Consider the following 13,522-nt stretch of genomic DNA (forward strand, 5'->3'; position numbering starts at 1 on the left):
TCGTTAAAAAACTGAAAAGATGCTAATGTTTTTAGGAGAATGCAAAGATTTTGTGAGAGAACATAAATGTTTCTCCGAAGAACACGAAAGTTACTTAACAGAATGCAAACGATTCTCAGGAAAACTGAAAAGTTTCTCAGAAGAATGCAAAAGTTTTGCAAGATAATACAAACATTTCCTGGGGAGAAGGCAAATGCCCTCAATGCAAAAAGTTTCCAAAAGAATGCAAAGTTTCTCAGGAGGATGCAAAAGTTTTGTGAGAGAACCCAAAAGTTTCTCAGGAGGATGCAAAAGTTTTGTGAGAGAACCCAAAAGTTTCTCAGGAGGATGCAAAAGTTTTCGCCATGTGCCCTTAGGCGTTTTGTACAGATGCAAACAGGGGAAAACCATGCGAGTAAACACTTTTTTTAGTGTGTAGAAGTTCAGAAAGTCAACTACATTCTCTAAGAGGCCACTAAACTCATCATCACGCACACAATGCTCACAGCAATTACACGTTATCTGAGGTTATCATTACGAGCCGAGGGAAATTAAGCTGGCCCTGTGCTGAGAATTTCCTTGTTTCACCTCACTTAACACGCCCCTAGTTGAGTCAGAACATGAGTGAGGTGAATACCAAAATGTTTTCTGTGTTTCCTGCTGCCTTAAAAAGACACAAGCAATAGAGGACTGTGGATTGGTAAACGAGTATGGGGACTACTGCAAATATGAAATTCTAAGATTTCTGAGCTCGTGTTTGTGATTTCACAGGGTTTTTCCTGAAGATTTATTCGTTTTTAGCATCTAATATGTATTCAGTATTTCATTTGCAAGTGTTTTTTTCTTTCTCGGCAAAGTAAAGAGCAATTCACGTCACACAAGTCTATTTTTATCATCTGTCCGCACCTACACTACCTAGCACACACCGAACTCATTAGATCCAGGAATGTAGTATAAGTCTGCGAGTACTCGAGGGCAGGTGGGAGCATCTAGTGATTTTACAACATGACCTTGAGTTTCACCACCACATGGTGGATGATTGAAACCCTCATGCAGACGAATGACTAATCTGGAAAACAACTAAAAAGATTCTTCTGCATTTACTTTTCCATTGACTGAAACGTGACATAATCCCAACGTGATATTGAATATTGGTTAATGTTTAACGTGATTGGAATTTTTCAGTTCATGTGCTGCTGTTGTGAAGCAAAGAGGGAGACAAACTGAAAGTTATAATCCTTAATTTTTAATAAAAATCTATTTTTCGATGCATTTATGGTCTGCATTTGATGTATCTACTTTTTTTTCTCTTCATAGCAGCTTTTGTTATTATTGGCAGCTGCAGCCATTCTTGTACTTCATCCAAATTGCTTTCATGCACACAGGGGAAGAAAAAAACAAAGCAGCATGTATTCAAGTGTTACTGTTTGTAATTTTACCTCACTGTCTTTTTTTGGGATGGGCTATCACTCTTCCAAAACTGTGTCAGAGCAATATTAACTTACTGCAAATGCAAACCGAGCATCCAACTGCTGCTGCGTTCATCTAGTGACACTGTGGATTTTAACGTGAGGAAGCCACACAATCGCTGACCACGAGCATGCAGCCAAAGAGAAAATGGTAATTTTTTGAAAACAAATCAATTTTAGATGTTGCAGGGAGTAATGAAACAAGTCATAGCAGCCACAGTGAGCAGCGTCTCCTCAGAAAAGTGTTTTGCCAGCTGAATATGGCCAGTTTGGAGTGCTTGAGAGCACTTTGGAGGTGCAGAGTTTTTTTCAGCTGAGACACTTTGGTTGTTCGTGTCTGGCTAAGACAGAATATCTGCATGAGAAAATGTCAGCACAAGGAGTTAAAGTACTTACTCTAATATGAAGAAAAGGAAGAAAAGGCTAAAGAGCATTTTCATTTTGATATTTTGGTTGTTCGGGGATGTCGTCTGGTACGGACATGGATACTCAGATACATTTAATTCCAGTTAATGTTGTCATTCAGCATTTGAGCGTGATTTGTCTGTTAGTCCTTGTGTTATTTGTACCACCTCTCCTCCGCTGTAATTGGATGTCTGGGAAAAAAAACAACAGCGATGTGTGCAGTGTTTTACACAAAGTTGAACATTTTCAACTTTGAGCGACCAGAGGGAACGCCCAACATGCAGCGCTGCATGCAGAATAGATGTTTTGTGCCTCATCATGCTGCTGATGTTCGTGGCATTGTGCAAATACACAGCATTTCCACTTTAAATAAATCTAAACATTACGTTAGTTCTTTGGTTTTGGTCACAGTGTCTTGCTGTTGAGTGGAAAATTGTGTGTGCCGTGTGCAGCCTAAAATCAGATCACTTATCTCTTTGTTTGGCTGCACTGTAAACAGATGAACCAGTTTTTCTTCGGTTGTATTTCTGATGAAGTAGCTGTTGAAATAGCGTTGGCGTCCCCCAGAATTCTGGGACCTGTATCGACATGTCATCACCATATATATCTGCAAGCTGTTGGGAGAGGTTTGCCTATAAAAAAATTGTGGTTTGGGTTAAAATGAAAAGATTTCCCAGGTGCTACTCACAATATGAACCTGGACTAAAAAGTGTTACATTTCATTTTTTGGCCCTGTGGTGATCAACCGGGATAATAAGGTAAAATGCTTCAATTTTTCTAAAAACTAAAAGCACTCATGAATACGCATCAATACACTGACCTGCATCTGTGCAAAGTTTGTTTGTTGTTGCAGAGAGGTGATTTCACATTCAACACAAATGTTGACGGGGGCAGACTTGAACAGGGAGGACTCAGCACAGAGAGCAGCTTCCTTCCACTGTCAACCAAAAATCCCATCGTTGCGGATATTACTGTATGTTTCACACCAATGCTTTGGAAGCCACTGCTGCTTAGCCTTCAAGCTAACAACTTAAGACTGATTAAATTCTTAGTGACGGACTGCTAAGAAGTAAATCAAACATGTGAAATTTAATTGATTAATCAATAGGCTATGTGCTGTCAAAGTGCAATATGCAAAATGTTGCTGTGATGTGCTTGCTTTGATTGAGGAAATTCACATTTGTTATTGTTCGAAAAAGTTTTTATGTTTTTTTTTTCAAATAACCGATCTGTAATTTTCCTAATAAGGAAAGTGCTTACTGTTTGCAGCCCTACTTCAGACCTTTGGAATTCTGCATAATACTAATTTATAGCTTCTTTTCTGTCAAACAATTTTCACTCCCTTTCCTTACTGCCTCTCTAATCTGTTCTCCATCTACTTTGATTAAAACAAGCGCGATGGAGCAATAATCTTTGGGTGTGTACTGTAGGTGGATGACTGATGCCTTCACACAATGAGCACAGACGCAATAAACCTAAACTAATCATAACGCTGTCACAGCATATATATGACGTTCCTAACAGTCTGCAGTGTCACGTTTGATTTCAACACCCACGAGTTTCTGGATTTGCCTCACCTCCCTCCCTCTTTTATTCAGGCTCCCTCTTACCTCCACCCAGCTCGGGATCCTTGTCCTCCTCCACACACTCCTCCTCCTCCCCACTGTGGGCCTCAGTGGTGCACCGGTAGCCCTTCCTCTTCAGCACGTGACAGATCACCACCCCCAGCAGGCCCAGGATGAAGAAGACAGGCACCAGGATGAAAGCAGTGTAGTCGGGGTTGTTTGTCAACTTCCCACCGTCACCTCCTCTGGTAACTGTAGGCTGACCTGCTGGAGGACAAGTGGAGCATGATAAAAATTATTCTGAATATTGTTGCAGATGGAAAAACAAAACAATGCGCTGTCATCACAACGCCCGTCATGGCAACATGATATCCACGGGGTGCACTTAAGGCCGAGCAGCTGAGGGGATTTAAATGCTGTGAGCTGCAACACAACAGAGATTTCATGTTCCCTCTCTTGGATCAATCTGCTGTCTCTGTCCTCTAACAGCTCGATCTGCTGCAAGCTGTCCCCAACTTTTCACAGCTTTTTGGTGCAAGAGGCAGGGACGGTGAAAAAGCAAAAACATCTCTCTTGCTCATATCTTCGTGTTTTTATAGTAACTGTTGTTTCAAAGTGAGCACCAGGGCCATAAACTTAACCGCTCCGGCTCCAGTTTCCTTCTCCCGCTCCCATCTACACACCCACCTACACAGCGGACTTTAGACCCGCCAGGGTGCCACAAGACTGGGAAAGGGTGCTGAGCAAACATACTGAACTTTTAATTTAACTCAAGAAACAGCTTCAGGGCTGAAATCAACCATCATTACCCTCGATGATTAATCTGACAATCATTTTCTTGATTAGATGATTATTTCTTTGTCAACAATATGTGACAAAGTCGTGAAGACACCAATCACACACTCCCAGAGTCAAAAATAACACCTTCTTATTAATAGGTTTGTCCGACCAACAGTCCAAAACCCAAATATAGTCAGTCTACAATCATATGCGAGCAGGGCTGAAACTAATGATTGTTTTAATGTTGATTAAACCTTTAAATTCAGAGCAAATTATTTCTTTCAAAGTCATGTGGTAAAAGGCTATGAACAATTTGGTAGAAATGTCCATATAACTGCGAAAACATTATATTTAATATCATATTCAAAATTATTTTGAATTTTTTTAAAAAGTATTATAATTTTTAAGCACATTTTTTCAGGTAATTTCCTCATTTGGTTTTTTACTTTCACTTTATTTATTTATTTGATTAATTTTTGTTTAATTTTCAGGCAATTTTCTTGTACTTTTTTTTACTAATTTCTTGCTAATTTCTGGGTCCTTTCTTAAGATGCTCTTGGCTTCTTCCCGTGTTTTTGAAAGCCAAAACGCTGCCGACACCTATGTTTTGTGTCTCTGTTATGATACATGTCCTGCCTGTCACTCTGCTTTTGATTCCGTGATGCCGTCACACAGTCTGTAATTACACACTGGAGCAGCGAGATGCCTCTGTCATTTGGTTCTCTGTAAAATGCAAAGGAGCCATTAAGAAGGGACTAAGTAGCCACCCTGCAGAGGAATCTCTGTTTAAAAACGGATGATGCTTCAATAAATGTCAGCCGTCAGTCCAGCTTGGTGGAGACAGTTTGACCAGTTACTGTCCTCTCAGCTCTGCAGGAGCTGCTGCTGACAGACGGCTGCCTGTGTGGACAGAGACACTGTATGCAGGTTAGAGTCAGTGTGGATTGAAACTAATATCTGAAAATGAATCTATCAGATTATCAGGTCATTTTCTTGTCATCTTTTCCTCATTTCTTGCAGTTTGCAGGGCACCTAATGCCAAGTTGCTCTTTGCCTTTTATCTCAAGTTTTTTCTGTTGAGAAACCAATGGCTTTTTGAAAGGTTTCTAAGGTTTTAACGCTTGTGAAAGGCATCTGAAGGCAGCACAAGAAAACTGATGACAACCCAAGTTTTAAAAGGTTAATGTCATGAAAGTGAATGTGTCAAAGGTCAAAGGGTAGACAGTGACCTGTGGTCAGCTATAGGCGAAAGCTCCTTCGGTTCCTGCTTGTTGGTGCACCACGTGAGGCATTCCAGCAAGACACAAGAGGGCTTTTGTCTGTTTTCCTGTTCGCATCAGTGTGTGTGTGTGTGTGTGTGTGTGTGTGTGTGTGTGTGTGTGTGTGTTTGTGTGTGAGAGAGACACACATACACAGATATGAGAGGTCGTAGTTTGAACAGAAACAAATCAGAATCACATCACATGTCGATGCCATGTTGAAACACAGCACCGCCCTGTGTGTATATAGAGGCGTGTATCTGCATACCTAACCCCGTGCCTCCTGATGCATACAGGCATTTGAGTGTCCCATTGTCTCGGCTCCCCGATGCATCAGACTGAACTCACTGATAAAGACCATTGTCTGCTCGCTGACCATCCTGTGACCGACTGGTGTGTGCCCGTGTGCTCATGCACTAGTCCTGGCACGCCTCCACGCCCGTCCAAATGATTCACAAGAAGTAATCATGGGCAAATTAGAGGACTGTATTAAAATCGTTTAACAAAACGACTAAAAACTAGGAAACGGGCTGAGCAGAGTCCTTGGGGAGGATCTGAGTCACAGAAATCTCTTAGCAACCGCAGCTGGTGTCGTGATGAAAGTCCTCAGAGGGACGGCCAAAAAGGACATCCAAAAAACACAGATATCACAGACACATGCACATCACAGGTGTGGATTCATTTAGTAATTATCTGGATTTATGCCATCAATCTGACATTTAGAAGCAACTTGAAGGTTTTAACCCTTGAAGGTTTTGTCGACGCTTTTTAAAAGCATTAAAACATCTGAGAGATGAGACAATTGGTTTGATTTCTTTGGGAAAATGTCAAATAGGCCATGAGTAACTTGGCAAAATTCCTGCAAATAGCAAAAAAAATTTTGTAAAAGTTTACAAGAAATTGACTTGACATTTAACTGCGGGGAGATTACTACAGAAAAAATACAAATTTTCTTTAATTTTAACACTTTCTTAAGGTATTATATCATTTCTTTCTCTTTTTTTGCTTTCTAGGTAATTGTCTTGTGCCGTTTGACTAATTTCTTGCAAATTTTAGGCCACTACTGGACACATTCTGGGATCAGATATTACAAGATTTAAATAATAAAGAGTTTTTAAGAAATTGTTTTAGTTTTCAGTGACGTCTTTTAATCCGTGCTTAAACAACACAAATGTGTCTGAGAAGTATAGCTTGTTTTTTTCATACAAAGAAAGCATTCAGGGATCACACTGAAACCAGTGACTGATACGTTTTAAATCAGACCCAGATGTAAAGGTCTAAATGAACTGGAGAAGAAAAGCAGCTGAGCTTATTTTGACTCTGGGTGTGAGAAAATATTTCATAACAGAGTAACATCCTGTGCTTCTGTGGATTTTGAGACATGGGATGAGTAAGTATTCCCCTCTGACTGTGGAGGAGTAGAAGTATTCCTTGTCTGCAGTGTCAAATCCTTCAATTGAAGGAGCTGAGTGTGGGCTCAATAGGTCAGCATTACTGCTCTGCTAGTTTAATTTCCTGCAGTTTTAGGAGGATTTAGCCTGTGAGAAGTTCTGTCTGCCAAAAGGTTATCGACGTCTCTGTTGCAACAGCTTCTTTCACAAAATGATGTAAAATCAATCTCTGCAGAAACGCACAAAAGAAGGACAATTTGTGATTGAATTCTCTGCTTCTATCCTCTTTTCTCTCTTTCATTTCTAGTCTCTCCTGAACATCAGATACATCCATGGGGAAGTATTTTAGCTATTAACCCTTTGGGTCCACTTTTATATTAAACACACTCATATCACTCTGTGCACAAAAATGCGCTTTTCAAAATCAAGCTTTAAAAAATATTACACATTAATATTATTTTCTACTTACAGAGTTAATTTCTTAACCAACATCAAAAAATTGCAAAAACTGCAATTTGAATGGGTTTCAATGGCACATTTTTTGCACTTAACAGTATGAATGTAACTGAATTATTTTGTTTATATAGTGTATTTAGACTTATTGTAGCAGCTGAGCTAGACTGAACAAAAATACACAGTCTTGCCAAAATGTGTGCCATATGGATGAACACACTGAAAATTATCCAAAAGAAACGAACAATGAACGCACGTAAAATGCACCAAACAGTCCCTTCAGGGTTAATGAAGCCAATCTGAACACTGCTCGTGTGTGCTGGAATATCTGAATCTTTGCGTTATTTCTGCTCTCACCAGCACAAAGATCTGTGCGTGGAAATGACTCTTTACCTATCAGTGATTAACGCTGTTCCACACCACAATGCCAAAGGGCATCTCAGAAAAGAGGATGTAAATGTTACTCTCTGCTGAGATCAGCAAAAGACCTCATGACAGCAGGCAGAACATGGTGTGCTGCGTTCCACTTTAGGTTTCAGATTGTTGCCAACTTTGTGAGTCACTTCTTGGCATGTGGAAAATAACACTGAACTGAGCAAATTCAGGAAATCAGAAATGGCTCTCAGTGACTGACAGTGACTGCATCCAGTCAGTAATCTGTAACTACGTTATTTTTATTCCATTTACTCATCTTGGGAAGGAGACAGAACGGAGATGGACATGGCTGTAGGGCTGAACCCAAATATTCTGCCATTTGAGTATTCACTAACTGGGTAGGTATTTGTCTTTCAATTTAGGCAGTCAATTTTTTTTTTTTTTTTGCAGAGGACGAGGACAAACTTAGTGACAGGAATTATCTTTTTTTTTTTGTAAATTTCAGCTCCTTAACCGCCGAAATGCAAAGCTCCCGCAGGTGCATGCAAACATTTTTTTCAAACTTCGAGAATGAAGAAAAACTCAGAATTTTACAAGAAAGTAGTTGAAATTTTAAATGAAAAAAATCCTTGTTTTTTTTTATAATAAAGTTGTAATTTCGCGAGAATTGTATTATCGAAGTAAACGTATTGCCAGCAAACTATAAAACAGGCCAGAGCACAGGCAGCCTCCTCAGCAACTGGAAACAATGGCTGCCAGTTTTATATTTAAAATTATAACTTTACTTTTGTAATATTGCTTTTACAACTTTTTTCTCATAATATTACAACTTTATTCTTAGAATCTACCTTAATTTTTCTAACATGGCCCTAATCCTTCTTCGTAGGTGCAACTATCGTCAGAAATGGTATATAATATTCAAAACTATGTTTTCATTATTTAAGAATTACCCAAATTAAGAATTATTGTGTTTTCGTCATTAGCCTTTTGTATCCAAATACGTAAGTGTGCCATGTTCAGAATGGAAAACAAAAAACTGGCTCTCAACACGGTCATTCACATTTTCGCTTCGGCCGTCGCAGTTCTCCTATACGCATGGCACATAGGAGAAGTTTCAGTGCAGCAACGTCACTGCAAAATACCTATAAACTAGACCTTTAACAGAATATTTTTCTTCACTGTTGAGGAAGAGCCATACAGTGAGAGATTTTATTTCACCACAACACCACAATGGACTGAGAGTCTGTGACGTTCAGCTCGGCGCTGAATATTAATGCTCTAAAAGGTCCATCTGTGGCTTCCACATTTCCCCGTATTCAGGAAATCATGTGCAGCTAAGAAAGCAAATCTAAGACCCTCTGACTTTAACTAACCGCATCTCATTTTAGATTGCACGAGATAGCACTGTCATCCTAACCCACGATCCTTTATCCATTTAGTCACTGAGTGAGGTTTTTCAGAAACAGAGATGAAACCTTTTAATCACTGTTTACTTTGACACTGTGAGAGATGTAAAGGTCTCAGACAGCACATTCTGCCAAATATTTCCCCTTTGTTGTCTGGTCTGAAATTATACAGCAACGCATTATTGCAACCATGTACTTGTTGTGCAAAAAGCTGCCAAACTGCATTCTCACGCTGCATACTGATCAGTGAGGAGAAAATTATCATTTGTCTTCCAAAAGGAGAAGATTCCTGCATGCTTTTCGGAGGCAGAGATTCAATTTCCTGCAGGTATTAGTGGTTTAAATCACAAGTTTTATCATGTTACGATGCCTACAATCGAAATGATTTCTTCTTGCTTTGCATCACTTGCCCTAAATCCGAATTACTTCCATTTCAAGGGACTAGCTCCTGCTGTCCTTTACAGACGTTTCCCAGCCTGCAGCCACGACATTCTGTAAAGTTTTTGACAGCTGCAGGGTGCACGCATAGTAGCAAGGCAGTTTCTCAAAATTGGATATGCTTTGAGTTTGTTTGATTGGTGCACGCATTTTACAAGTGAATTTTGCAGCCAACCTTGATCATTTAATTGTGGGAAGCCAAAATTGTGATCCAGATTAATATTAGATTATGTATTCAGCTAAGTGATCAAGTTTTCCCTCAGGAGGATTTTAACAGGCATATCAAGATCAAAGTATCCAGAAATTTACAAAAATATAAAATAACTTAAAATAACAAACATAGTTTTGTGCAAGAGAAATGCTTTTTGATTCTTTTTTAACCCTTTGAGACTTCGAGCAGCATCACTTTTTTCTGCTGCCTTAACTCGCTTTTCACAAGTACTTAACCTTTGATGCATATTAGTGCAATTTTACTCAAAAACATGGGGAAAATGGCAATGAGCAACTTGGCAAGAAATATTCCACAAATTCCAAGAAATAAGTAGATTTAGAAAATTATTCTTTAAAAAGCTAGGGGGAAAAAAAAGAAAAAAATACATAATTACATATCTTTTTATTATGTTACAGAATTATTATAATTTTTAAGCACTTTTCCAAATCATGTCTCATGTCATCATTTTACTTTAGTTCATTTTGGTTTAGTTTGCTTTCTGTTTTTTAGACACTAATTTTCCAGTAATTTTCTTGTACTTTTTATACATTTCTTGATATTTGGGGGATTTTTTCTGTAGTTGCTCACCTTTTTTAATTAGACTATAATTATCATAATTACATATTAATAATTTTGTCATAGAATTATCATTTAAGCACTTTTCTAAGTCTCTTTTGCCTTATGTGTTTTTTTCTTCTTTTTTAAATACTAAGTTTTAGGTGATTTTTTTGTACTTTTTATTAATTCCTTGATATTTTGGGGAATTTTTTCTTTAGTTGCTCACTGCCTTTTTAATCATAATTATTAAAATTCAATATTTTAAATTATGTTACAGAATTATTATAATTTTTAAGCACTTTTCCAACTTTCATTTGCATTGTGTTTTTTTGTTTGTTTGGTTTTTTTTACGTTCTTTTTCTTTCTTTTTTGAATAACAATTGTCAGGTAAGTCCCTTTTACTTTTCTTTTAATTTCTTGATATTCAGGGGGATTTTTTTTTCTTTGGTTGGTGTTTTTTTTTTCTTTTTAAAGAAATCAAGCCAATTTGCTGTGGTTTCACAGGGTTAATAATCTTGCAAACCCCTCAAATTTATATCGGGACTTCTTGGGGGGTCCAGATCCCCAGGAGGGCAACCACTGACCGAGACCACAACAAGCCCCTCAGCTTGCAAATGAGTTTACAGCTCAACTGGAAGATCATTCAGAGTATGTGTGCTGCAGCCGTGACATGAAGCGATGGAGACAGCTGAACCGATCCAAGCCTTACAGTATGCTACACACACACACACACACACACACACACATTACACGCGTGTATTATTTATATCAAACCAACGTGCCGCATGACTCGGTCTAATTGAATGAGCGTGAGCACTGAGAATAGGCCTTTTGCAAGCCACAGCCTCCTGTGGACTCTCTATGGAAAATGGAATCAGGCCCAGACTTTTAAAGGTTATGGAGAAAACCAAACTGGAACTGAAAGACAACGCTGGATTGAATATTCCTTGACGCAGAGACACGTACAGTACTGTCTGTGGCACAAAAAATGGTCCCAGAAGTATTCAGAAATATCTCTTCCTGAAAGCGTCAACAGGCTGTGTACTGTAAATAAAAAAACTGCTTATTAAAATGCAGAATACTTGTTCAAACATACAGTACGTTTACTCTGAATTCTGTCTGTGCTACTCCAATATTATTACACAAAGGTAGTAACTTCCTGTCATGTATGTACTTTAGATTAACATGTTGATAAAGCAGATAACATTTTTCTACAGCTACTTCTCAAATATTGCAGTTATAACTGAAAGTATCATATTCTGCTGCACTGAAAACCACAACTCTTACAGATACTGAAACTGGCAACAAGTTAATTTGTTTAAGAGGCCTTTAAGGTAATTTCATTTTAAGTTTGCCAACTGAAGAATGTCATGAGGTTTTCAAATTAGATTTGAACATTTAGCACAGAGAAATAGCAGTTTTTAGGGAAGGAAAAGAGCACTGTAAGCTCTTTTACAGCCAAAATGTCTACTGAAATTGAATTATCCATCACACTAAAATATTTCAAAAGAAGTAAGATGCTTACTTGATGTAGCCTGTAAATATGTGGTGGAGTGTAACTAAGTACATTTACTCAATTGTACTTCAGTACAAATTTGAGGTACCTACTCGAGTATTTTCTTTTAAGTAAAGGACCTGAATATTCATTCTCTACCACCTATGGAGGACAGAAAATGACTTAAGTATCAATAAATATGTTTGGGTTTTGTAAATACAGTAAAATTAAATCTATAAAAATACATAAATAAATGAACAGCTAAACAAATATAAAAATAAATAACAAAAAATGACTAAATACATGTTGCAATAAACATGGAAATAAATAAATAAACAGGGAATAAATAAATATATTACTTTTAATCAATCTTTGTACGATACATTTTTTTTGTCTACCAGTCATTTTGTCATTTTCTTTTTCTTTTTTTTAAATACATTTTTTTGCACCTTTTTTTGGCTTTTTCAGCATTGTGAACTTTGACTGTACTTTAACTTTTGCAATGCAGGATTTTTACTTGGTACAGAGTATTTTTCTCATTGTGGTTTGAGTGCTTTTACTTAAATAAGGGACCAAAATAATCACTGTTTATTACTACTAATGTTAAATCAGTGATAACACGGGCTAATACAGCTTTGAGTCTTGTTAATAGTAGCTTCAAAAACATCCCACTAAACACCTTTATAATGTGTGCTGTTAAACACAGCTAACAGTAGCATTTTATGGCAGATTGTCAGCTGCTTTTTTAGCATCTTACACGACTATAAACGCTCAATATGTATTTTTCCCTCCTTCGACACATTTGTTGCATGCTATGTTTTAAGTTTGGCTAGTTTTTTGTACGCTTTCTTAGCTAACAGTCAGATCTTTTTTAATGAAATCTTGGCATCAACACCGCGGCGCCATCATAACTTAATAACGTCGAGCTATTTTTAAATGAGAGCAAACTTTTTCGAGGAGAGGAAATCCTAAATGTCAACGACTTTGACTTTTAGCGCTTCCGAGGATAAAAAAAAAGCCTGGAAACTCACGCGTATTGACGGTTGAATCAGCCATTGACGGACCGGAGCTGACCGGAGGGCTGGCGGGGATGTTTCGGGTCGGACAGCCGTTGGAAGCTGTGGTCAGAGCCGACTGTGGTCAGACTAAACTGAAGGAGGGACTACTCTCAAAGATTAACGTGTTTCCTGATTCCCAAAGAGTGGTTACGCCCTAATCTGACCAGCAGGAGAAGAGCGAGATGGTTCACTCTCTGCCACTTCCGTTTTCGTTTGCTGTCGCTAAAAAGCGGTTTCTGTTTGGAAATTTACATTTTGCGTAATTTAGAAATGTGGTGTTTAACCGTTAGGGCCCGCTTTAATGTTACACACGCTCGTACTGCTCTGCGAACAAAATGCACTTTTCAAAATCAAACTACAAAAATATTAGGCGTTTCTTTCTACTTAATTTGGCTTAAAAAAAAAAATTAAATCATGAATATCAAATATCATTTTTCAGAATTTTAACCTTTAAATGTCAGGTTTTTGTCATGATGCCGCTATTTTTTAGTAGAAAGAAAAAACAAAAAAAATTATTATTTCCAAAATACTTCATGCTGAGTATATTTATTATTATTATTAATATTATTATTAGTAGTAGTAATAGTATTAGTATTAGTATTAGTATTAGTATTAGTATTAGTATTAGTATTAGCATTATTAGCAACAACATTGATTTGTATACATTCCCCCAGTATTTG

At 37.8% G+C, this 13,522-nt stretch overlaps 1 protein-coding gene across 2 annotated transcripts in view; it reads right to left on the minus strand.

Moving 5' to 3' along the window:
* rell1 (RELT like 1) overlaps positions 1–12,994 on the minus strand; it is a 31,625-nt gene extending 18,631 nt beyond the window's left edge. Inside the window, exons 1-2 of one of the 2 annotated variants that reach the window (XM_042512105.2) lie at positions 12,816–12,994; positions 3,464–3,682 (exon numbers count right to left, since the gene is read on the minus strand). In XM_042512105.2, the coding sequence (XP_042368039.2) occupies positions 3,464–3,682; positions 12,816–12,840 (244 nt within the window). In that variant the 5' untranslated portion in view covers positions 12,841–12,994. Of the gene's footprint in view, positions 1–3,463; positions 3,686–12,815 lie in introns of both variants that reach the window. The other variant, XM_042512104.2, reaches the window with a different exon arrangement.
* Between the last annotated feature and the right edge of the window lie 528 nt (positions 12,995–13,522).

This window comes from Plectropomus leopardus, chromosome 23 (assembly GCF_026936395.1).
Source record: "Plectropomus leopardus strain MGB_pleo_1.0 chromosome 23, ASM2693639v1, whole genome shotgun sequence".
Lineage (NCBI taxonomy): Eukaryota > Metazoa > Chordata > Actinopteri > Perciformes > Serranidae > Plectropomus > Plectropomus leopardus.